Raw genomic sequence first — 25,784 nt, forward strand, 5'->3', positions numbered from 1 at the left:
TGCAAGGCCAGATTTGAGGCTTTAGTGAGCCACTTTAGTACAACCTCGAGGGACTTGGGACACATTCCATTAATTAATTAATATATTGTTTTATTTATATGGTCTTTCAGTTGTTTTATTTTTTATTTCCAAAATTCCAACCTTCTGGCATTAAGAAACAAAACAAAAAAAAGAAATGAATAGAATTGTTGTAGTCAGCCACTCAAGTACAGGAATACAATTTGGAATTCTTGTCAGGAACGCAGGTGCGGACTGATGGTGGCGGACGCACAAGCTAAAACACAGTAAACTTTATTTATAACAAGGATAGCAAAACAAAGACTGACTAGGGTTACAAAACAAAGGAAACGATGACAAAGGAAACAACATGACAACAGTGGAACATGAATGGAGGACCAAGAAAACAAACAGAAGAAAACAACAACTGGAAACGAATAATAGCAAAGGCGGGCTAGACTTGGAAACATGACATGGGAAACAATGACCAACAAACCAAGAAGTGACACATGAGGACTTAAATACCTGACACAGACACTGGACACCTGGAACAGATAACGAAGGGGCAGGATAACAAATAACACTGACGAGGACACTGACAAGGAGGAGGAACAAAGGTGGGACAAGGGCGGAGACATGGACAATAACAAACAAAGCCATGTGCTAAGTGAGCAAACGGACATGACAGGATAAGGCCGTGACAATTCTGAGGAAATTATTATGAAATCAGTCTGTAATTTGCCGTTCTAAAACAAACTCCTGCAGAGATGTCAGCTGAAACAAAGGAGAGGATTATAAACTTCTTCAATAAGAAAATTCATCACTGAATGATGCAAAAGATGCTGGTTGTTCCCAGTCAGCTGTGTCTAAAATCTGGACCAAGTACAAACAAAATGGGAAGGTTGTAAAAACGGAAGCATACTGGTAGATCAAAGCATCAAGATTCATCCATCCATCATCTGTAACCGCTTATCCAATTCAGGGTCACAGTGGGTCCAGAGCCTACCTGGAATCATTGGGCGCAAGGCAGGAATACACCCTGGAGGGGGCGCCAGTCTTTTAAAGGGCAACACAGACACTCACACATTCACACCTACGGACTCTTTTGAGTCGCCAATCCACCTACTAAGTAATGGAGTCAATGATTGTAAGAAAAACCTAAAAAGAAATTGGATTTACATACAGAAAAGCCTAAAGAAAGTCATCATTAACACCTAAACAGAAAAGAAAAGGTTACAGTGGGCTAAAGAATAGCAGTCATGGACTGTGGATGACTGGATGAAAGTGATCTTCAGTGATAAATCAAAAATCTGCATTGAACAATGTGATGATGCTGGAACTTTTGTTTGGTCCCAGTCCAGTGAAATTTATGAAGATGACCGCCTGAAGAAAACATGTACATTTCCAGTCATTGATGATATGGCCTGCATGTCAGGTAAAGGCACGGGGATGATGGCAGTCACTGCATCTTTAATAAATACCAAAATCTACGGTAAAGTGTTTTACACCTTTCTTATTTCATCAGCTGAAAGGATGTTTGGTGACGATGACTTCATTTTTGAAGATGATAATGCCTCTTGCCATAAGACAAAGGACATGACGACGTTCCTTCAAAAAAGACATCTAATATCAATGGCATGGCCTGCGAATAGTCTGGATCTCAAACCAGTTGAAAACCTGCAAAGCTGATCTGGCAACAGCAATAAGAGACAGACAGAGCTGGATTGGTGAAAAAAATAGCTGTCATTAGTTAAGTCCATGGTTCAGAGAATTCAAGCCATAGGTAGTGAATCCAATTACAAATGGTGCAGTGCTCGACACACTGACCTTAAGCTTAGGCCAAAGGAGCTACCCCTGTCCAGTTATATCTCTTTATTTAACCATGGCTGAAGACGGTTTGAGTCTATGAAGGTTTAGCCTTACATGACCATAAAGCACGACTCTCTCTCCTCTTTGATGTGCAGCCTGCGGGATTGAGGCTTTGTACTGTCTCTTTTTTTTAAGCTTTGAAAAGTCAGGCAGCCAAGGTAATCAGAGCCTATTCATCCAACCCCACCCTACTACCCCTTCCCTCTTTCTGTCTGACTCTCTCATTTTTTTCTTACCTTCTTCCGTTGCTTTTGTGTATTGCTGCAGATGTTCTTGAAATCCTTCTTTTATTTCTTCACATGTTTATATATTTGTTTATACTTTATTGTGGTTTTGCAGCAGACTATGGATTGGATCGTTAAATGGGAGAACATAAGGTCTATTCATTGAAAAAAAAAAGTATAATGTCATGTGCAAACGTTTGGTCACCTTTGGTCAAATGAAGTGTTGTGAAAACCAAAAGCTGGGGATAGTTTGTATATTTTGAAAATAAATTATTTAATAGTCCATTCATTCATTATCTGTAAGTGCTTATCCAGTTCAGGGTCGCGGTGTGTCCGGAGCCTTCCTGGAATCACTGGGCGCAATCCAGGAACACACCCTGGAGGGGGCACCAGTCCTTTACAGGGTGACATACTCACACATTCACTCACACCTACGGACACTTTTGAGTCACCAATCCACCTACCAACGTGTGTTTTTGGACCGTGGGAGGAAACCGGAGCACCCGAAGGAAACCCACGCAGACACAGGGAGAACACACCAAACTCCTCCCAGACAGTCACCCGGAGGAAACCCACGCAGACACAGGGAGAACACACCACACTCCTCACAGACAGTCACCCGGAGGAAAACCACGCAGACACAGGGAGAACACACCACACTCCTCACAGATGGTCACCCAGAGTAAACCCACACGGCCACAGGGAGAACACACCAAACTCCTCACAGACAATCACCTGGAGCAGGACTCAAACCCACAACCTCCAGGTCCCTGGAGCTGTGTAACGCCGACCACTGCACCACTGTGCCGCCCATTTAATAGTGTAGTTATAGTTACCTTATTCTTATCCTACACCAAAAGTATTATCAAACATTTGATTGGAACAGCTGAGACTTTGAAGTAAGACAGGTCCTAAAACACTAGCCTAAAACGAACAAAAAACTTCAGTGATTCAGGGAATACCTCGAACTTTGGATAACATTTTTGTGTATGTCAGGTTCTACAAATGATGAGATGTTAAGCCCATACCATATTTTTCTTTTCTTCTCAGAATGCAGGTGTGATGTTAAAGGGACTCTCAGTGGTGTGGGTGAATGTGAGGAGGTGAGTCCATTTTTCAGAGATCAAAAATTTTGTACTTGATTCAATGCCTGAGGTCGATGTAATTAATAATGTTTAAATCAGCTGGTGTAATTTGAATATAATATGATGGTGTGTATATACTTAGCTGACTGTACATAGACTATCCTTGGTTATAGTGTGTGTTTCTGTTTCAGAATAATGGAGATTGTTTCTGCAAACCTAACATCTGCAACCACGCCTGCAGTACATGCAAGGTCGGATATTTTCTGCTCCAGAAGAAGAACTATTTTGGCTGCCAGGGTGAGTGACCCTAATTTTTAATGATTAACAAACTCAGAAAAGTATACACACCCTTCAGCTTTCTCCCCTTTCAACTTCATCTGGATTACTGCCACGTATTTAACAGAAACTAAACTGGAACAATGTCTAAGCAGTGTTGTTTGTTTTATCAGTCTTCCCTGAGATACCATTCATTTTTGCAGTCTTTTCATTATTATTTAACACATTTTAATAAAGGAAAAATATTTTTATTATTACTCACTATGTGGCCAAAGGTCTGTGTACAACGACTCCTCCAGTGTTTCTTCTGAAATAAAGGGAAATAGGGAATTTTCACTTTTGCTGCAGCAACAGCTTCTATTTTACACTTTTGATGAATGCATTTTAGATGATTTTGCTCAGACTTTTGTATTTTTAGTAAGGTGAATACCTAAGCAATTGTGATCACTTAAATACTTTTTCAAATGGATATTATATGTGATGATAATTATCGCCAGTTGTTTGTGGCTATTTCTGACTACCACCTCTAGATATATCCGTGTCTTTTCAGATTTGGATGAACAACTGTACTTGTACGAGCAACAAACTGTGTAAATACATTGTCTAATAATGACATCATCTTCCGCCCTTTAATAGGCTGTCAGTGTGATGTAGGCGGGTCTCTAGCGAGTAGCTGTGAAGAGTCAACTGGCCAGTGCAAGTGTAGGAAACATATGAATGGACGAACATGCTCAGAGTAAGTATCACACTCTTCAAACATTCCTAGTCTCTCCTTTAAACATGGAACGTCCAAATAATGTTCTGTATGTCCAGTATAAAATTATACAGTTAGATATTTCTGGACAGGTTACAGATTAAGTCCAGGGAGGTTTACTAAATGACAAAAACATTTGCCAATTTACCAGTGGACAATGTCAAAAGTAAATCGACAATATTTATTAGAAATTGTTTTTACATAATATAATGAACTAATAAATAATTAAATTAAAAGTAAATATTAAATTGGCGGCACGGTGGCGCAGGTAGTGTCACACAGCTCCAGGGACCTGGAGGTTGTGGGTTCGATTCCCGCTCCAGGTGACTGTCTGTGAGGAGTTGGTGTGTTTTCCCTGTGTCTGCGTGGGTTTCCTCCGGGTGACTGTCTGTGAGGAGTGTGGTAGGTTCACTCTGTGTCTGCGTGGGTTTCCTCTGGGTTCTCCGGTTTCCTCCCACAGTACAAAAACACACGTTGGTAGGTGGATTGGTGACTCAAAAGTGTCCGTAAGTGTGACTGTGTGAGTGAATGTGTGTCTGTGTTGCCCTGTGAAGGACTGGCGCCCCCTCCAGGGTGTATCCCCACCTTGCGCCCAATGATTCCAGGTAGGCTCTGGACCCACCGTGACCCTGAACTGGATAAGCGGTTACAGATAATGAATGAATAAATAATAAATGAAATTATCCTTTAAAGAAAATGTTTCACGCTTAAAACCATTAATCCTCATGAACAGATAAACTACAGGAAACACCAGCACTGTGAGAATATGGCTAGTTAAACTACAGTGCAATGTTATGAGCCTGCATTCTTAACCATATGAACAGAAATATGTAATAAAGTTTAATAAAGAATGTGCATGCAGTGTGCAATGTTCATCACTCAACTGTGTTTTTGTCATCTTTATGCTATGTTTAATTTGACTGAGTGTTTGTCTCAGTAGCAAAGTTTCCTCTTTATTCTCTGTCTGAAACAGGCCTGAGCTGAACTTCTACCTCCCTACTCTGCACCACCTGAAATTCGAGGTCGAGAATGGCATCGCTCCAAATGCCAGGCCAGTGCGATTTGGCTTTGACCCGCAAGAGTTCCCACACTTTAGCTGGAGGGGCTACGCTGTGCTAACACCAGCCCAGGTAACACACATTTTACTGTTAACTACCGTTTACCGTAATAAATAAACACTGTTAAAATTTAAAAACATATCACTCATGCCCCAGTCCATTTATGTAAAATACACTATTTTTTTATAATTCACAGACATCACAGTTAGATTGATGAGTTTCAGCCTAGGCTGCTTTCTAAATGAAGCACTATAAAGTGTAGCTAATTAGAACAAATGCCTCTTACATATAACATCAGCAAAAACAGTCAGCTTAATGCTAATGGAAAAACGAGTTATGAGTACCTCTGGTGCTTGAATTCACACATAAACCCAGGCATAATTGTTTTACAAGTACAACATACTAAATCGGCCCTTTTAAGTAGAATTTACACATATTGCATTAACTATAACCGTAGACGTATGTGTCTGTATCGTATGATATAAGTATGGGTTCTGGAAAAGGGGTAATGTGCTTTTACTTGTTCTGCAAGGAAGGTAGCCTCAAGCAAAGATCAAATGATTTCAGAGCACTTGTTTTTATATTAGAGGAGCATAGCCGGCATGGCCTAGGGCTCATATATTTAATAGCATGAACTGTCTGTGAGGAAATAGTCTGCATGCTTGCACAGAAATACAGTAAAGGCTTGTTGTATGTAAAACAATGCCCAGACTCACTTAAGAAGCATGCTTTGATTCTTTATAATTTTTTAAATATTTTGTTTGAAGGTTAATCTGAATAAAACCCTGCAAGCGATAGTTATTCAGTTATTCAAATTATAATGTGATCTATTTTGCTCAATTGAAGTCTAAATCTAAGTGAAGTAAAGGCTGAATCTTGTATTCAAAACGTATAATATTATTATTAAAAATCACATTGTAAAACATGGCTGTTTTGGTGTACAGGGGGTCCTCGACTTACGACGTTGATCCGTTCCTACGTTGCGTCGTAAACCGATTTTCGGTGTAAGTCGGAACATACGTACATACTGTACGTAAATAACATACTGTAAGCACTTATCCTATCCTAACACCTATCCTCCTCGGTCCCGAGTTCGCGTTACGACGTTTACGACGCAAACCCAGTAAACAAGGAACGTCCCTGGACGTTCAAAATAGGTCTAAAAGTAGTCTGTCCGTCAAGGACATATTTTAAACGTCAATGGACGTCCAAAATCCATCTTAATAAGTTAGTTAAGTGGTGACCAATCGATAACGTCAGTGGACGTCCAAAATACGTCTAATAGTCGTCTTTTCAATGTCTGTGTTTGGACGTCTTTTCAACTTTCATTTTCAACCTTAAGAGAACGTTGGTTAGACGGCAGTCATTACGTTATTTCAACGTTGAATCAACGGCTAATTGTTTACTGGGAAACCACTTAAGTCAAAACAAGGCTTTATACAGTAAATGGAAACATCGTAACTCTGGACTGACGTAACCCGAGGACCTCCTGTATTTGTATTTCTTTGCATGTGTTTTTAATGGTGTAAAATGTGCATAACTCTAACTGCTTCAGTGCAATGCCTGCTTTTTTGCAATCAACTGCTAAATAATTAGTGGGTTCTGTTTTGATTATTTTGATCAATGAACACCAAACCTACAATCATTTGTATGTGTTCTAAGTTTCCACTAATGTTAAATTAAACAGTTTTCTTTGCTAAAAAAATATTTTTCCCATGCAGCATGTTTTCTTTAATTATTATTTTGTCCAGAATATGTTTTCTTTTGTGAAGTGAGAACAATGATAAACTTGATTTAAATTCAAGGCTGTTATTACCTACTTGCTGTTTCTTCCTGTGGTGGAAGTTTCATTTTTAAAAGCACACACTCCAGTTGTAAGTTAATCCTGTGATAAAGACTTGTCACATTAGACTGTTCTCTTTGAAGATGTTTAAATATGGCTTTTGAGCTCTAACACTCTCTCTCTTCCCAGCCAGAAGTGGTCTTGTATCTTGTTGTTGGCACGCCCGGCCCCTTCAACATTGTAGTGCGCTATGCAATCGCTGGCTTGCAGAGGGCAGTGCGCGGGAGACTCTTGCTGGTGGCGGGAATTGGCTTTTACACTCACTGCGATTGTAAGTGATGAATGCTCACAATCATCACTCAACCAGTGTTTTATTGCACAGCAAAATTCCCAGTGGTCAGTTAAAATGTAAAAGTGTTACGTTTGGGCTGGGTTAGTTTTATCTACAGAGATCTTGGTAATATTCGCTGTTAACAACATTATAGGAAAGTGTTCATTCGGTGGCTATATTTGCAACATCAACAGACATGTTTGTAGTCATTCTAGCTCTTAATTTTGACTAAGTCCACCTACCAATGTGTGTTTTTGAACCATGGAAGGAAACCATAGCATCCACAGGGAGCTCACAGGAACCTGGAACCGTGTGACAGCGACAATACGTGTTGTGCCACTTATCAGCAATGCACATTGAGCTTTAGGCTACAAACAATAAACAATTTGTTTTATTTTTAACTTTGTTGTGCTCCTGGGCATTTGTTTATCTCCACAAGTAGGGCCTTGTGGCATTACTATGCTGGAAGGAAAAAGTGCTAACCCATTCCCTCTTCAAGATTCCTAAAAGCTTACAGTCCATATCGCATTAAATTGTCAGTTTTATCATGTAAAACATCTGATAATCCGTTTACAAACTCCACAGTTAAATTAATCCAGCTCAACTAGTGCCTAAGAGTTTAGTCAATGCTGGGGATTTTGCTGTGTCTAAACTATGTCTAATCCATTCAGGGGTTTTGGTCAAGACAAAGACCTGGTTGCTTCATAGCTTAAGAGGTCGACTGCTGATCATTGAATCACACTAGTTACGCTCGAATGATGCTTAGGTAATGGTTCAAAAGAGTTGAGGTGCTAATCAGTGCTTTAATATATCTACACTTTGTTTCAAAGACTTCAGGTCTTTGGGAATTGTCCATTGTTTGAGTGTGATTGTATGAATGTGGCCATTTTTTAATAACTGAGATTTGGTGAACTTTAGCAATTAGTTAAAAAACTGAGAAACAGAAAGAGTGAGCTGATCTTAAATCAGTTGGTAAACTACTTTAACCAAGATTTCAGTCTGGCTAACAAGTAACAAAACTAGGGGTCACCATATTGGACCACTGTAACAGTGTTAATACCAATCCAAATCATTATTAATGTTATCACCTCAATACTACCTTAAGATCAAAATAATCTGTGCATGACTTCTCGTTTCTCTGATGCTATTCTTTATTGGTTTGGCTTTGCTTGTGCCTTCACCCTGTTCACCATGTGCTGCTGGCTACTTGGACCTTAGGGCCAACTTTATTTCATCAGTCAGGAAAAGTCCAGGAGTGGTTTTTTTTTCAAGTGACTGTAATGTGGTACACATCCACCAGAGAGAAATACACAGAGAAGTGTTATTGATAGTGCTACCCCTGTTATATCTGTTTATTTCATGAGGCCTCTGCCTGTAAAATCTTAGAAATGCCTTCTCAGTTACAAATATAAATACTTTTCCTGTCTCTTGATTTAATGAACAAAGTACTGGCCCTGGGGTCTGGAATGCCATTAGAGTTTAACACTAAAAGCGCCGATAAAGTGTCAAGTGACCAGCTCCTCTCAAGCTTGTGAGTGCACTGTCCACCTCCCCATGTCTCCCTGCAGAACGAAGTGTGTGTGAACGTGCATGCCAATGAGACGCAGCACTCTCTCTTCCTCATCCTCCTACACTACTCTAACCCCTCTGGAGCCAGTGCTAACGGCAGAGTCACAGTCACCCGCACACGAAGCCCACAAGGTACACACACTTACATACTCTCCCTCTCGTTTTCTCTTTTTTCATGTTTGTGTCTCTCTATCCTCACTCTATAAAGCTGGTTGTTTGTAACTCTCATGTAAAAGTTGATCTGGTGACATGTTTTTTTTAGTTTTTAGAATGTATGCATTATTCATACATTCACACTTTATTACTGAATGTACCATTCGTTTATTCATCTTCTGTAATCACTTCTTCCTGATCAGGGTCACGGTGAGTCTGGAGCTTCCCACACACACTGAGGGCAAATTAATCTTGAACCGGGCTGAATTTGCCATATTTGTTTAAAAGCTTTAGTCCATTTTGTGAAAAATACATTAAATATTTTGAACATTTTCGCTAACTACCACATCTTTTCACTTAGCTTATAATTATGTTATAATTTGTAATAATACAATTTATTAATGGAGGCATACTCTGAAAATGTCTCTTATATATATTTCTCTGGCTCTTTTTTTAGTGTTTCTTTCACACTGTATTCAGTCTGTCACTCTGATTCTGCCTCTCTCTCTCTCTACTGGTCCAGACACGTTACCCCTGCAAACCTCCATTATGTTCCATTCATTATTTACATGGCACTAAACACACAGGCACTTAAAAGATCAGCTCCTCCTCCTGCCCTGACAAGACAGATGAAAGCACAATACTTGGTGTAATGTGTTCTTGTATGAGTGTGAACATGTGTGTGAACATCATGTGGAAGCTCCTTAAAGCTTCTGGAAAAGGTCCTTTTTTAAAATGAAGGAAATTTGCTGACAGCAGAATCTACAGAGAACTGGGTGTAAAATGACGTCCACCGAGACATCCACCAATTATATTGGTTCCAGAAGGATTAGTGAAATATCATTAAACTTATTAAATGTAATGTTTTTTAAGTGGATACTTGAATACAAAACAGCAGCAAAAATAATAATAATAATAATAATAATTTAGATTTTCCCCCTTTTAACACACGGTTATATAAGCAGCATAAATCACAAAGAGTCATAACATTTCTTCAAGTTTTCTTTTTTTCTTTCTATTTTATATTATTATTTTTATTATTTTTTAAATTTAGGGATGAATATATTGTTACTGTCCAAATAAAAACATTTCCTACTATTTATACTGTGAGAGTTACACAGTAAATGGACCAGTAGAAATGCTTCTAAATGAATAAAATCTCTTCAAATGTACTTGCATTAAAATGTATGAATGTATTTGTTGCCAATGCATGTTTTTAGACAGTGTATCATAATTATCTAGACTGTATTATGAGTTTAACTACTACTTTTCTGTAGGGTCTGGAGAGAGTAAAGAGCTGCTGTTTCCACCTAGCCGCTCCCCTGCCTTCCTCACTGTTCCTGGGGACGGGTTCGCACAACCGTTCACCCTTAAACCTGGAAAATGGATGATCTGTCTTCAAGCCGAGGGAGTCCTACTGGTTCGTATGTTAACAGCTCGGGTTTTATTTGTTTCAGTATAAATCCTGCTTTTGTAAAGCTTTTTGAAATCACACGTATGGCCACCACATTTAACAGAATGATCTGTTGAAATTTTGCTTGTGCTTTTGTTTATTTTGCTATTTTTGTTACACATTGTATTGATTTAAACCTTTTAATGTTAAGGAATAATTATTTTTAAGTGATTTCATTTGAATTTACTTTGATATCAGTCATTACTGTTGAACAATACTTAAGTCAAATATATATATATATATATATATATATATATATATATATATATATATATATATATATATATATATAATTATATAGCTTGATTTACTGCATTTTTTGTGACAGCATTTTCAGAACCAAAAACTCACTCATATTCTCACTGTAATATAAATGAATATGACTTAAATTTGTATGTTCTGTTCTAGGATTACTTAGTGCTTGTGCCCAGCGCCTATTACGAAGCTCCAATTCTCCAGTATAAGATTACAGAACCATGTACCTACCTTGCTTCTGCTGGGAAGGGCAAGTAAGTGTGCAGTAGGAGCCTTAACTTTACTAGATTCTGAAAAAATAATACTGTGTCATAGCTAATAATGTAATGCATCTGCTGATGCATATGGACACATTGTCAGTGATGTTCCTGGAATCACTGGGTGTTTTGGGTCTTTCAACATCATACACCCTCCAGCTGGTCCAGACTAAGTTCTCCATGGTTCTCCTCTCTTGAGCCTCAGCCATCTTGAGGCCCTTTCTGATGCTTTGGTGGGATTGCGGATGGCTTGATGCCTAAGTTAATTAAAGCTCTGGCCAAGGAACGGGCCACAAAACATCTGCATTCTACCTCCACGGGCAGGCAGCTCTCTCTCGATCCAGCCTGCTGACCGTGGATAATTAATACAGTGGCCACCAAAACTAAAAAACAGATGTTTTGGTTTTGTCCAAAACCAATAACAAAGCTATAAGAAAGGGGTAAAGACAACATTAAACTCGTTTTGGCATTTTTGTCTTCACTTCTTGCAATAGAATTCCATTCTCATTACAATTTAAAGAAAACAGAACTACCCCATACTACCCCCAGTATAATCAGTAATCCAAAATGTGGTGGTTGTCCAAAATTAGCTTTTTTGTTTGTTTGTTTTGCATGGGAGTAGCTGACCAGTAGGTTATAACTTACCAAATAACAACGTGCATGTGAGGATATTAAGACATAATATAGGGTACATGACCAGTTGTGTTGAAATGTCTTGTGGCTCCATACCAGCAATTCCTCACAACAACAACCATCTTGTAGTCTATAACTTTTCCAGATATGCTTCTTAGCAAAGGACCCAAACTCCTTATTAATAAAATTGATTTCAGAGGAATTAGCTGGTGTCTGCAACCTTTTCACTGTATGGTGTAAGTGTTTCCATGTTTAAAGAGAAGAATGTAGAAGAATTTTTTCTAAAACATTTAAATCTACAGTGGTGTGAAAAGGTGTTTGCCTCCTTCATGATTTTTTTAGTGTGTGTGTGTTGCCCTGTGAAGGACTGGCGCCCCCTCCAGGGTGTATTCCCGCCTTGCGCCCAATGATTCCAGGTGGGCTCTGGACCCACCGTGACCCTGAACTGAATAAGCGGTTACAGATAATGGATAATGAATGTATAAGTCTATTACAGATTGCTTATTAGCTTGAGCCAGTTTGTGGCAGGTGTGTGATGATTAATGCATGTAATTTGACTAATGCTAACAGGTTTACATACGATTCCATTACTTGTTAGCAACTTTAGCGTCCTAGCTCTAATGAAAAACTAAAAGATATAAACTTAAGACACTCAAAATCATGTGGCTACACTAAACTTCAATTAAGGTAAGAAAAAAACCATATTAAAGCAATTTTCTTCTTCAGTTTTGATTTAACGTATTTTAATGGGACAGAGGACAAAACAATAGCAAACAAATGTTGAAGATAAACACACGAAGCGAAGCTAGACACACATAATGAGACCACTTTGAGACATGTGTTGCCCTTGTTTAAATATTATTAAGTGCTTTTGGAGCCACCCTTTAAATGCTGCCTTAAGTGAAACTAGAAACTAATATTAAACAGGCAACTGTTTAAGGGGATTTAATAATAGAAAATAAATGATATCCTGGGAACAGTCAAAACATCTTGGAAGCTATAAAGTGTGTTGTGTCTAGGCTTTGAGAAACTATCTTATCCTGTTCTATTTAGTGTCTTAGGGGTTTTGTTGGCATGCTCTGAATACTGGCTTGGTTTTGTGTTTTATGTACGCCCGGCTGCAGCTGTCTACTTTACAAGCATGTACCAATGGACAGCTTCCCATCAGCACTGGCCTCTCAAGGGATTCTGTCTGCCCCAGTGAGAGAGAAAGGGACAAACCCACCACGGCTCAACCTGCGGCGGCCCACCCCTGACCATCCTCAGCTGGCCTCCATTAGCGGTCGACAGGTTGGCAGCTGCACACACACACTGTAATCACATTGATCTGCATAGAGACATACTTGATGTGCTAAGAAGCAAGACTACATGCCGATATATATATATATATATATATATATATATATATATATATATATATGATTTGGGTGGTGGATCATTCTCAGTGGTGGTGGTGTTAGTGTGTTAGTGAATGACACTCACTGTCCACCTTCTGAATGTAAAGTCAGAGGCAGTAGCTCATCTGCAGTGAGTGTTGGTCGTCCTCTAGTCGCTGACCTGGATATTTTTGGTTGGTGGACTGTTCTCAGTCCAGCAGTGACCCTTTAAAAACTCCAGCAGCACTGCTGTGCTACATATTTCTAACAATATTATGACAAAAGTTCAGTGGCTCATTATTAATTAGCTACTATTTCAAGTGAGATATGCTTTTTTTATTGTTAGTGATAGTTGTGAGCTTTGAAACATCCACTGAATCATAGCTAAATGATCCAGAAAAACAAAACAAATATGTTTTTAAGCAGTATGAATCTCAACAGTGCCTCAAATCAACCACTGTTTTTGCTGGGATTTTTTTGGGAACACGTGAAGAAAACACAGCAAACAAACAGTCTCTCTCATACACACTCAGTTTTCTTCACAGGGGTGAAACGGCTCTGTGAGTCACTTTAACACCTCCAAAGTCGCAGCTTTCTGCAATGTATAATCTGAACAAACTCCATCTACACCTCACTCTTCCAGCCGTGGCTCTGTCATCAGTTTCATCATATACGCCCCTCCATGACTAACCTGTTGTTTTTCTGCACTAGTAAAGCAAGTGGCTATTCTGCTGGTCTTAAAAAAGCCTAGAGGTTGATGTACTTGCAAATAAACAGTTTATTACAAGATATAAACCTAAACCTCCTTAAAGGCTTGTTCCAAGAAACGTCAAGGGTGGAACTGACTTTATGACAAATGCTGCTGGTTGGAATTAGCTTTTCTAAGTATTGATATAGGGCGGCACGGTGGTGCAGCAGGTAGTGTCGCAGTCAGACAGCTCCAGGGACCTAGAGGTTGTGGGTTCGATTCCCGCTCCGGGTGACTGTGTGTGAGGAGTTGGTGTGTTCTCCCTGTGTCCGCGTGGGTTTCCTCCGTAGGAGTGAGTAAATGTATGAGTGTGTGTGTTGCCCTGTGGCTGGCGCCCCCTCCAGGGTGTATTCCCACCTTGTGCCTAATGATTCCAGGTAGGCTCTGGACCCACCGTGACCCTGAACTGGATAAGCGCTTACAGATAATGAATGAATGAATTGATATAGGTTTATGTCAGTTATGAGTTAAAAGTGTCCTCCAGTCTTATGTGCAACTAGAGTTAAGTGTCGTCAACTTTATGTTTGCCCAGGCCCAGCTGAAGCTGTTACTCCATGTTCCAGAATCTGGTTCTCACGTTCTGGTTCTGGAGTACGCCAGCGAGTTGAACAACATCCAGAACGTGAATGTGTTCATCGGTGGACAACCTCAGGAGCAGCTTCAGACCAGGGCCAACATCTACAGCTGTGCTTACAGGTGCCTTGGTTAAACCGACAATATCATTGTCCTCTCTGGTTAAAAACATGAAAACCTAGCTACAAACACAGCCCATTTTTTATTAATCATTTTCTGTCATTTATCAATGAATTATCTTATGAAAATCTTATGATTTTATAAGAAAAATAAATGACATAAGCCCCTTGATATCGGGTTTTCTATAATTTTGAGTTTGTAATTAAGATTGTGTAATTTTACAGTTATGCTCTGAAGCTATGAGACTAATGTAGCAAGTAGTTGATGATACATCATTAAAAAACACTAATCAAAAAGAGATACAAGGTCTTCAAGAGGTATCCATTGTATTATTTGTACAATTTACATAGTGTAAACTTTTATAATCCTCTCATTTCTGAAGTGAGAACGTATTTTGTGCATCACTGTTGAGTAAGAATGGAAGCGTTGACATGTTCTTAGCCCATCACTCTTCATCTGAAAGAACTCTTTTTGTGTAGTTTTCTCTGCCGCTCTGTTGTGGTCGATGACCAGAATCGCATCGCTCATTTTCTCCTTCCCCCTAAGGCGGAAATTCTTCTGCAAACATCTTCAGCCTCGTTCATGCTGGTGAGTGACTGTAGTATCGAACCAGACAACATCATTTGTTCAGGACACAGTTATATGGGTACAAATGTTTTTTCCCCTAATAAATCAATTAAATATTTAGTCAAAAAAAAAGCTCTCATTTTGGCAGCAATCAAACACTGCTCTGAAAGCAAGAAGGGTCCTTGGGCAAGACGTCTAAACCTATTAAGCCAAACTATTGTCTGGTGTTATGATTATGAATAAATACACATTCTGCTGCATAATATAATCATTTATTTGAATCTTTGTTGGGTCTAATCCTGCTGCCCCCTCTCTCTGGTTCCTCCAGCTCTTAGGCAAACACTTCTTGCAATCGTTTCTTAAATTTAGGCCAGTGCTGCATTTTTTCACCTGTTGTGTGTTTTCTTGGTGTTCCTCTCACAGTATCAAGTATATGCTGTCCCTTCTGAGGACTTCTCCATGGAGCTCATCAGTCCCAAGGTGCTGTGTGTCTCAGTCCACGGTCGCTTCACAGAAGACAGGTAAAGCTTTTCTTTGTGTGGAAAGAGGTAGACTTTCCCCTGTGTTCTTCTGAAGATGTTTTTTTTTTCTGTGATGCATTCATTGGCTGGCCAAGGGTCGTTGAGCACCAAAGAGAAGCAGGGAAGAAGAGCTCTCTGTGGTACAGTGTACTTTACCTCAAAATAGAACGGCTCTGCATAGTTTAGAAAAAATCAGCACCACTCAAATCTACTCAGTCGAACACAGCACAGAGTGCAGATCTTGCATTAACCCTTTAGAGGTTGAGTTGTTACTTTTTTGCTGTTTCCATTTGATTAAATATGAATTACATGGATTCATATTTACATTTGATGTCCATTTGTATGGCAGCAGAAACAACAAAAAATAACATAAATATATTAGTCATTTCATGTGTGTTAGCTTTTGATAAATTCAATAATAATTCAGAAGTGGTTCTTGGCTGTTTCCCAATCTTTCCTTTTTCAGTAGTGAAAAAAAAAAAAAAAAAAAAAAAAAAAAAACACCCTGTTGCTGGGAAGAGCACATCTGTTGCGCAGGTGTGGCCACTTGCATTCCACACACAAGAATGGGTGTCTCACCTGGACAGAATATTCTTCCTTTTTTTTTGCCTTACTTTTTGTCTGATCTCAGATCTCAGGCTCAGAGGCACTTAGTATTTATGGGCTGTCCACTTCGGCTGAGTTTTGTGTTACGCTCACACCTACAGACATTTTGCCTTTTTATGATTTATTATCTTTGCCTTAGTCAACAAAATAGAACTGTTGCCTCTTCTATATGTTTCTTTTTGCTTGGTGATTCTCAATAGCTGTTCTCAAGAGCTGCTGAACTCATCCTTGCCATTAGAGTTGCATCCTTACACACTTCTTCACATTTTACTATGTTCACTTCAGGAGATATTGTGATGTTTATGCGTTCTTACAGCTAACAATAAATCATAGAGTGTTAAAATTAAGTTGAATGCATGATGCACTCGCATAATGGTGTCTATTAAAGTCAAGCCCGAACAAGTAAACAAACCTGACTCACTGTTGCCTTCTATATTTTAAACATCCAGAATTTAACTTGTTTTAACGAATTTAACGAATTTAACACGAGACGTTTTTTCTGCTGTTTATTTACATGTTTATTTACTTAATACAAGACAGACAATAATTGCCATCTAGTGAATATATAACAATTGTAGCAGGCCTGTTGACTGCCTGTATTTGTTCTGTGGTGCCAGTGCAAAACAAAATTTCACACAACAAAAAGACCTTGGCTGTTTGATTGTATTTACAATAGGGACATAATTACGCAGCTATCTATCAATCTATTGACCTATGGATCTATCTCCCTATGGGATGCTTGTTCCTTTACAAGTGTACACTCTATAGGCAGAGATGACGAATCATTGGAACATCTGTAATGTCACAGTTTTAACCCTTTAACTCCATCTATGATTGTACTTGGTCTGTAATTCTGACCCTTGCATGACCCTTCCCCATCCTGTTTCAGTTTTAGCAGTAGATTACAGCGAAGCTAGTATAATGTCCATAAAACTGCATTAAATTGAATGGGATGCTCTGGAGAAATACTAAAGAGAGATTGCTAAAGTGATGTTAGTTATCAAAGGCTAATTATTGAACTTCTGGTGTCACTAATGCTCTTGTGACTGATTGCCATCAAATCCTCAACACAATTGTTCCTGTATCATATATCATACCCAGTATAAATACACAGATTTGAGCAAGGCACCTAACCCCCAAAATTCTTTGCAAATACTGAGGGTGGCTGCAAGCTGCTCAGAGTTGGTATGTTCCCTGTCCCAAATCATTAGTGTGTGTATGTATTTACTGTCACAGATGGGTTTTGGGCAGAGGTTAAATGCTATTGTACTGTACAATGACAAAGTATGTGTGTATTTTATCAATGGTGACTTCCACCCAGATTAGACATCCCTGTTTCCTTTTAAAGCTATGCCAACTTCCCTATCACGGCATGGTTCCCGAAAGGAAAAACCCAGGGAAAAAAAAGAAAAAAAGAACAATGAGAAAGTGAGCTCTGTTTGAGATGAGGACAGTGATTTAACGTGGGAAAAGCTTAAAAAGCTTAGTGCAGCATTTTATGAGGTTACAGCAGTGTGGGAGGAGAGAGTGATAGGGGTGGAAGGTGGGGAGAGGGGTGAATGTCAATGTCTTTAACTCAGCCTTAAGTCAAACATGTGTGAGGAATTATAAACATGAGGAGAAGAACATGAGGAGAGATTTTTGAAGATCCTCTGGTTAGATTAAGTTGTATAAGTGAAAGTTAATTCATTCGTCCTGTACTGAGACTGAATTTAAATATATTATTTATCTGCAAACGTCAGTGCACAATTACGGAAAAAAAAAATAATGCAGAACCCATCCTTGCTGAGCTTCCGATTTTATAAAAACACACGCAGAGCCATAAATCTTCAAGCATTTCACACTAAAGCTCAATCCCTAGAAGTGTACTACCGTACTAAATAGTATCCAAAACCAGTACATCCTCATCGGAGGTTCATTCAGTAGTGTAGTATGCATTTTATGGAAATATGTTTATTATTAGTATTATTATTATTATTATTCATTCATTTAATCATTGTCTGAAACTGGTTATCCAGTTCAGGGTCGCGGTGGGTCCGGAGCACACCCGGAGTCACTGGGTGCAAGGCGGGAACACACCCTGGAGGGAGCTATTATTAATTTGTTTTATTTATTTATTTTTTCTTTTGTAAACACAGCTCAAGTCTGACTCCAAGCTCTCTGTTAGAAACTGTAATGTAAGCAAAGTGCAGACTGCCATCTACAGGCAATTTAATTCATTTCTTCTCTTTCTATACTTTTATTTTACTGAAAACTAAGCATTTTTTTAACCTTTTGCTTGCAATAAGAATAAGAACGACAATAACAGAAGGCAGGAAGGAATATTGGAGGATCATGTGGTGGCTGGCAGTGTGGTGAGGGATTTGATCTTTGTTCAGAGGTCTCTTTGCAGGTTAAAGACCAGAATTCAAATGAACAGAGTGGGCCACTTCCTTCTTTAAATTCCACACTGCCAGAATAACCTCTCTTTACTGGCAAATATAATTATTTATACCCACCAAGGGACATATGAGGCTCCAGATCATACATGATGTATTGTCTTAATGCTTATGACTCATAGTAAACAAAAGATTCAGTTCAGTTCAGTTCCGAATGTTTGGTAACATTTCACTGTAGGTCATCATTCATGCTCTGAAGGCTAGAAGACACCTATTGTACATACACTGTTCATTACTGTTGACATATGCCTACATTACATTCTGCAAAAATATATTACAAGTGTCACTCCATTTTAGTCCATTTTACTGTGGGATGCATTTAACGAATAAAGTAAAACAAATTATAGTGTGAAAACTTAATGAAAGTTACAATTAAATTTTTTAAAATAATAGTCAGTACATAAGGGACCTGGAGGTTGTGGGTTCGATTCCCGCTCCGGGTGACTGTCTGTGAGGAGTGTGGTGTGTTCTCCTTGTGTCCACGTGGGTTTCCTCCGGGTGCTCCGGTTTCCTCCCACAGTCCAAAAACACACGTTAGTAGGTGGATTGGTGACTCAAAAGTATCCAAGTGCGTGAGTGAATGTGTCTGTGTTGCCCTGTGAAGGACTGGCGCCCCCTCCAGGGTGTATTCCCGCCTTGCGCCCAATGATTCCAGGTAGGCTCTGGACCCACCACGACCCTGAACTGGATAATGGTTACAGATAATGAATGAATGAAAGAATAAATAAAAGTCAGCACATAAATGGAACTTGTGAAAAAAAAACAATTGCAAGGAAAAATCTCATATTTTAAATCAAGAAACGTTTTATTATGAGCACGGGAGCCGAAAGTATAGTATATAACGGTATAATGCTGTTACTCAGTCCATAATGAGATCCTCACCCTTCTGCTTTACTTTATTTCATCTTGCCTTTTACATTTCAGTAAGCAATGTGTCCAGAGTCAGTTCCATACTCCTTCAACAGCCATTGTCCTGGACAAATCGTCTGTGACCCAGCCATCCAGATTCACTTCTCAGTCTTCTGGACAGTGTGATGGGTTTCTGCTTAAATATCCAGAGGTACTCTCTTTTCTGCTCTCTCTTCTGATGTTTAATCTACCAGTCAGCAGTTAGATTATATTATGGAACAATAGTGGCTTTCATTTTAGTCCTGGACCCCGACAGATCTGCCAGGTGATTGGCAAGTTCCAAACCTTGAAAAAAGTCTACTCAGATGATATAGGGATCGAATTTCATTTCATTATGCCCTTTATATAATTGACTATGCTAATAATGCATAGGGCGGCACAGTGACGCAGCAGGTAGTGTCGCAGTCACACAGCTCCAGGGGCGTGGAGGTTGTGGGTTCGATTCCCACTCCGGGTGACTATCTGTGAGGAGTTTGTGTGTTCTCCCCATGTCCGTGTGGGTTTCCTCCGGGTGCTCCGGTTTCCTCCCACAGTCCAAAAACACACGTTGGTAGGTGGATTGGCGACTCAAAAGTGTCCAAGTGTGTGAGTGAATGTGTCTGTGTTGCCCTGTGAAGGACTGGCGCCCCCTCCAGGGTGTATTCCCGCCTTGCGTCCAATGATTCCAGGTAGGCTCTGGACCCACCGCGACCCTGAATTGGATAAGTGGTTACAGATAATGAATGAATGAATAATAATGCTTATTTGTTCGTAATAGTATAATATATTTAGGCATTTGTTAAAATGAGACAAAATTACAATATTGTTAAGAGAACAGATTTTTCTTGCCTTATTTTATAGGCATGAGCTGTATAGACTGTGGCGTCAGAAGTATATAATGACATTATACAGTGCTTACATGTCACATCTTTTTTGGGATTGCAAGAAAATGAAAACTGTGATGTTTAACCATTTAATCAATGTTAAGCCATTTAGACCAGAATAGATAAATAATAACTGTGAAATGAGATGATACAATGAACCCTGTACATTATTACAGCAGTCACGCTTTTTCATTCAGAAATTGTTACTTTGGTTGTTTTGTTGATTTATTATTTATATTTAATTTAATTTTTAACGGATTTGCCTTGAAACTTTTCCATCTGATTTGTGTGTGTGTTTATATATTTGTTTTCATCTAGACTGACGTACATCTGAGTGCTCAGATCCCCCAGGCAGGCCGTTATGTGTTTATAGTGCAGTACTGTCAGTCTGAGCATCCTGGTTTCTCTGTGAAAGTGCTACTGAACATGGGGAACACCTGGACAGGTGAGCACACTCACCACACTCTGGAATTCTGTTGGATCATCTAGAGCAATTCTGAACTCCAAAAGATCTAAAATAGGCTGCTGCTTATAAACGCCAGCAGATTTCAGAGACACACACAGGACAGTTCTTTTCAAAATAATTGTCTTTTTATTCCCACTGTGCATAGATAAGTACCTAAATATTCACAGCATATATCTGTTATTTATATGCTCCATGGAGTGTTTAAAATAGGTCAAGTGCAGAATCTCTGAAACATCCAGGACTCTAGATGACAGCATAATGGATCTTTTATAACGTAATGAGGAATCACTGAAGGAATTCAGAGAAATCATGGTGTCAAACCATGTCAAATTTTGTAGACTTTTTGGGGGGATAAAAGTAGTCCCACTGACACTGATTTGTTTTTATTTTTTCATGCATTTGTGTCCTAACCAGGCCAGCTGAATGCCTCGTTCTGTCCCTCCATATCTGGCTGTCGGAGTCCAGTCATAGCAGAGAGACGGATTGGCCTGGATGCCATGCAGCAAACAATGACCATCACACTGAGGATCCCACAAGAAAAAACTCTAACTCTGGTCAGCAGCCATACTTCTACTGCCTCATTTTAGCTCTTTTATCTGCCTTTTAGAGTATCTAAGCCCCCTCTAGGCCTTAATCCAGCCTAATATGATGTGCTGGCATCACTCCTGAGGCCTGTGTGTGTGTGATGCTTTAGCTGATCTCTTCTACACAAGAGTATAAGTTTACTTCCATAAAAGGAGTGTAGGACAGAGAAAGGGATGATGGTACTGTGGTATGTGGCTGGTATTTAAGTGGCTCTCTGTGCTGCTTTCTGTGCCTCTTTTTGGCGGTCTCTCAACTCTTTTCAAGGACTTTTTTGCTGTGTTTTCAATACAGTTACAATTAAATTTGTTCTGGTTGTGCAAGGAAGTGCAAGGTTAAACTGCACACCTCACTGGGTTCCCCTCTGTTTGTGTGTTTGTTGAAGGAGTACATCCTGGCTGTTCCTGAGGACAGTTACAGTCCAGAGCTGCTCAAATCTAAAGCACTGGATAAATCTTCAGACTTCATCAGTCAGTGTGGCTCTCGTGGCTTTTACATTGAGTAAGTGTCATGTCATATGCACAGGTTAAAACTTCAAAATAATAATTGTATGAAATGTTATGTGAAAAATTGACAAAGGATCAATGCACATCACAAAACAGTAATAACCCCCATTTAATACATAGAAAATAAAACACTTTGGAGCAGCTATGCCTGAGCCATAACATCACCATGCTTGGTGCCAAGTGGGGCATAGAGGGGTATATGTTCTATGGGTTATGCAATAAGTGTTCTGGCCAAAAGCCATCAAATCCTCCAGCAATGTCACTACATATTGTAAAATACATGTCCAGAATAGTAGATGGTGGACCAAAGAGAACAACACTTCAGAAGAAATATTTGGTGAGCAAAGGTTTTGGCATATAGTGTATTTACGTTTTGCATTTTGGGCATGTTCTGAAGATAAATACTGTGTCAGTGTCAGGTAACAACACACAGAAGGTTATTTTATATATCTGTGTGTATGATTTTAGACAAGTGTCTGTAGAGTTCTGCAGTTTCTCAGTGCTAACATAGTAGCTTTTAGCTTCTTGTTAGCTAGCACACACACATTTACTTTTATGGTATTTGGCAGACACATTTATCCAGAGCAGTTTTACTGCAGCAATAACTGGCAGTTATTTCAAGCTTTACAAATACCTTTCATGTATTAACAATGATTTCTGTGTTATACCATCTATGTATACTCATTGTTAGCTACATTTAGTTCACAGCTAAACAAATTTATCTAGGCCTCATTGGAGTAAAGAGGTGGCTGTATCACTTAGATTTTTGGCTCATACTTCTGTGCTAGAAAAGACGTATTCAACACATTTGTCACTGTTTGTATTTTGATTGAGCTCTTCTTTTCCACAGTCCCCAAAATGCCTCAGAATTCTGTAAGTCTTCAGCCCGCTCTCTGGTGGCTAACTACTACAATGGTGCTCTACCCTGTGATTGTGATAAAATGGGCTCCACCAGTCCCACCTGTGAAACTTTTGGGGGCCAGTGCTCATGCAGACCTCATGTTATTGGGCGGCAGTGCACCCGCTGTGCTACAGGCTTTTACGGCTTTCCATACTGCAGACGTGAGTGACCTCTGCTGGCACACTTACACAAAGACATCATTATTAACAGGGTGGCTCACTCTAAGGGGATCGAAATATCTCAGCATTGTCGTGATAAATTATGCCACAGCAGAGGTTTTGTGTACATTATAATCACAGAACAAGTGCCTGTTCCATTACAAAGAGAAAAGGAGCCATTTTGTTTTTTAGCAAGCAGCTTCTCTTGTGTATACAGTATATGTTAAAATGCATTGTATATTTGTACAACATGTAAATATTCTTTCCATATCACACACCCCTAGTCTGTTGGTTCAACAGTAATAAATTAGTAATTAGTTATAGTCAACATGCAACATATGGTTATTGGAACATAATTTATATTGACATATTTAAAAACCTACTGCCGTTTACATTTTGTGAAAGTTTCATAATGTACCACAAATACATCCTTGGAACTAAACAAAATATAAATAGTTTACCTTCCACTGAAATTTAAGAATAAAAGTCTCAATTTATAGATGCTATTTTTTTTTTTTACATTTCACTTGCTCTTTTAGCATTTTTCTTCCTTCCTATGAAATGTGTGCCCAACACTCTGTGTGTGTGTGTGTGCGCAGCATGTGATTGTGGTCAGCGGCTTTGTGACGAGGTGACAGGGGAGTGTATCTGTCCACCTCAGACCGTGAGGCCTGCATGTGAGGTGTGTGAGAGTCGTACATTCAGTTATCACCCACTGCTTGGCTGTGAGGGCTGCGACTGCTCCCCGATCGGAATCCGCACTGGAGACTCTGGACACTGCCACATCTCCACTGGACAATGCATGTGGGTTAACTACAGACGTGTCGATCAACTACAGTTTCTCTTGACAAAGTTTTTTTAAACACTGTTTAAAAAATAAATAAATAAATCTATGACTTTACAAGAGAATTCACACATTTCAACATGCTTTATTATATTAGACACCCATCAGTTAATTTGGCTGTAAAGTAACTGGAGCTGGAATAAGCCATGAAATGTGATGAATCTTAGATTATAGCTTTGTGTCAGTTATAATTTTGTACAGTTTTGTTTATATCTCCTGTTTTTTATGGTAACAAACATGCCTCTATTATGAGTACAGAATTTGCTCAATTTGTTTATCCTTAGGAGTCCTACAGATCTGTGTATGTTCAGTAAAGTTTGAACTAAGTGGCTTTTCTGTGTTTTTCAGCTGTAAACCTAAAATCGGTGGGCGGCGGTGCTCTCAGTGTGTTGCTGGTTACTACCGTTTCCCAGAATGTGTGCGGTGCTCGTGTAACATGGGGGGAGTAACCCCACAGATATGTGATCCCAACACTGGCCAGTGCCTCTGCAAGGTGACAACACAAAAAAAACCCACATTGAAATATAAGAATAAAACAATGAATACCCTGATGTGTAATGGTTTGGTGTTAGCAAGAGCTAGAAGCCAACTATAGCCATTTTATTTACTATTTTATTATTTTAAGGTAAACATATGATGCAGTTTCCTATAATGATCATAAGCTAACCTTTAACTGCTAGCTAGACATCTCAAAGTGTTAGCAAACATGCTAACATCACATTCGGACATCTGTTTTGGTAATAATAGCTACTGTGTTTGTAGTAGTTAGATTTACACTTTTATAAATTATAATGTGCTGTGGAATCCAGAATTAGTTGACCACCGTATGTGTTATAGTCTGGTGTTTGCGTTAGAGATGGTTTGTAATCAGAGGTGGTATGTAAAAGTGAAATATACTTTGCCACTGTAGAGGGGGCTCAGGAGCAAAAATACCAATTCCTCACATAGTGCTCTTTTAAAAGGAACCACTAGTCTTCTCCAATAATGATACAGCAGCCATTATACTGACACATAGTGGCCTGGATCTAACAGACATTAAAATATAAAATGCCTTCATGTGGAGAAGTGCATATATAATTATATTTGCCATTTTTTAACTGAATTTACACCTTCAAAGGCATTAAATTATGGCCTGTTTCATGCATATCAAATTATGCACATTCCTTTGATCAGTATGTAACCTGATTTTAAGACTGAATAGTTAGTTATGTTTAAAATTCCATAATCTGTATAATGCTAATGAATTCTGACAGCTGTGAACTGTGATCTTTTATACTGATGCTAGAACGTGTTTTTTGTGTGTGTGTGTGTGTGTGTATGTGTGTTTTTGTTTTTGATCAGAGCAATGTGGAGGGCTCTCTCTGCGACACATGCCGTAAGGGCTCGTTTAATTTTGACCCATCAAACCCAAAAGGGTGCACCAAGTGCTTCTGCTTCGGGGCCACAGATCAGTGCCACAGCTCAGAGAAACGCAGAGGAAAGGTGTGTGTGTTTCTCCACGTCTTGTGCCTTCTCTGCAAATATAGTGCTGTTGAACATGTAGTGAACAATGGAATCAAAAATATAAACTCAGTTTTTTATACATCTTTAAAATAAATGTAAATGAAATACAAGACTTCCAAAAGTTAACAACTATTCCATGAGATATTTTTTTTAAACGTTTATAATGGAGTTATTGTTTACAATGGAGTATTTTATTTTCAAATGACTGAGGAAGCTGTATGGCATAAAATTAATAATCACATTGTGTGGGGATTAAGTCACAATGCAAAAGAATGACATAAATGGGTGTGATTGATTTACATCATTACGTCATTCTCTTTCACCAAATGCATAAAATATTGGTTACATCATGTGTAAATCATTGTTTGTGTTAGTGGCTGGTGATTGGTTCCAGATTTGGAATGGC

At 39.0% G+C, this 25,784-nt stretch overlaps 1 protein-coding gene across 1 annotated transcript in view; it reads left to right on the top strand.

Moving 5' to 3' along the window:
* Positions 1–25,784, top strand: part of si:ch211-241e1.3 (laminin subunit alpha-3) — a 97,909-nt gene that overhangs the window by 45,849 nt on the left and 26,276 nt on the right. Inside the window, exons 28-46 of the mRNA XM_066680976.1 lie at positions 3,141–3,193; positions 3,367–3,472; positions 4,088–4,187; positions 5,179–5,335; positions 8,946–9,078; positions 10,377–10,519; positions 10,961–11,061; positions 12,822–12,987; positions 14,354–14,517; positions 14,994–15,102; positions 15,505–15,602; positions 19,571–19,706; positions 20,737–20,863; positions 21,299–21,438; positions 21,852–21,967; positions 22,823–23,034; positions 23,631–23,835; positions 24,224–24,368; positions 25,217–25,357. Coding sequence (XP_066537073.1) covers positions 3,141–3,193; positions 3,367–3,472; positions 4,088–4,187; positions 5,179–5,335; positions 8,946–9,078; positions 10,377–10,519; positions 10,961–11,061; positions 12,822–12,987; positions 14,354–14,517; positions 14,994–15,102; positions 15,505–15,602; positions 19,571–19,706; positions 20,737–20,863; positions 21,299–21,438; positions 21,852–21,967; positions 22,823–23,034; positions 23,631–23,835; positions 24,224–24,368; positions 25,217–25,357 — 2,552 coding nt within the window. The remainder of the gene's footprint in view (positions 1–3,140; positions 3,194–3,366; positions 3,473–4,087; positions 4,188–5,178; positions 5,336–8,945; positions 9,079–10,376; positions 10,520–10,960; positions 11,062–12,821; positions 12,988–14,353; positions 14,518–14,993; positions 15,103–15,504; positions 15,603–19,570; positions 19,707–20,736; positions 20,864–21,298; positions 21,439–21,851; positions 21,968–22,822; positions 23,035–23,630; positions 23,836–24,223; positions 24,369–25,216; positions 25,358–25,784) is intronic.

This window comes from Hoplias malabaricus, chromosome 9 (genome assembly GCF_029633855.1).
Source record: "Hoplias malabaricus isolate fHopMal1 chromosome 9, fHopMal1.hap1, whole genome shotgun sequence".
NCBI classification, from domain to species: domain Eukaryota; kingdom Metazoa; phylum Chordata; class Actinopteri; order Characiformes; family Erythrinidae; genus Hoplias; species Hoplias malabaricus.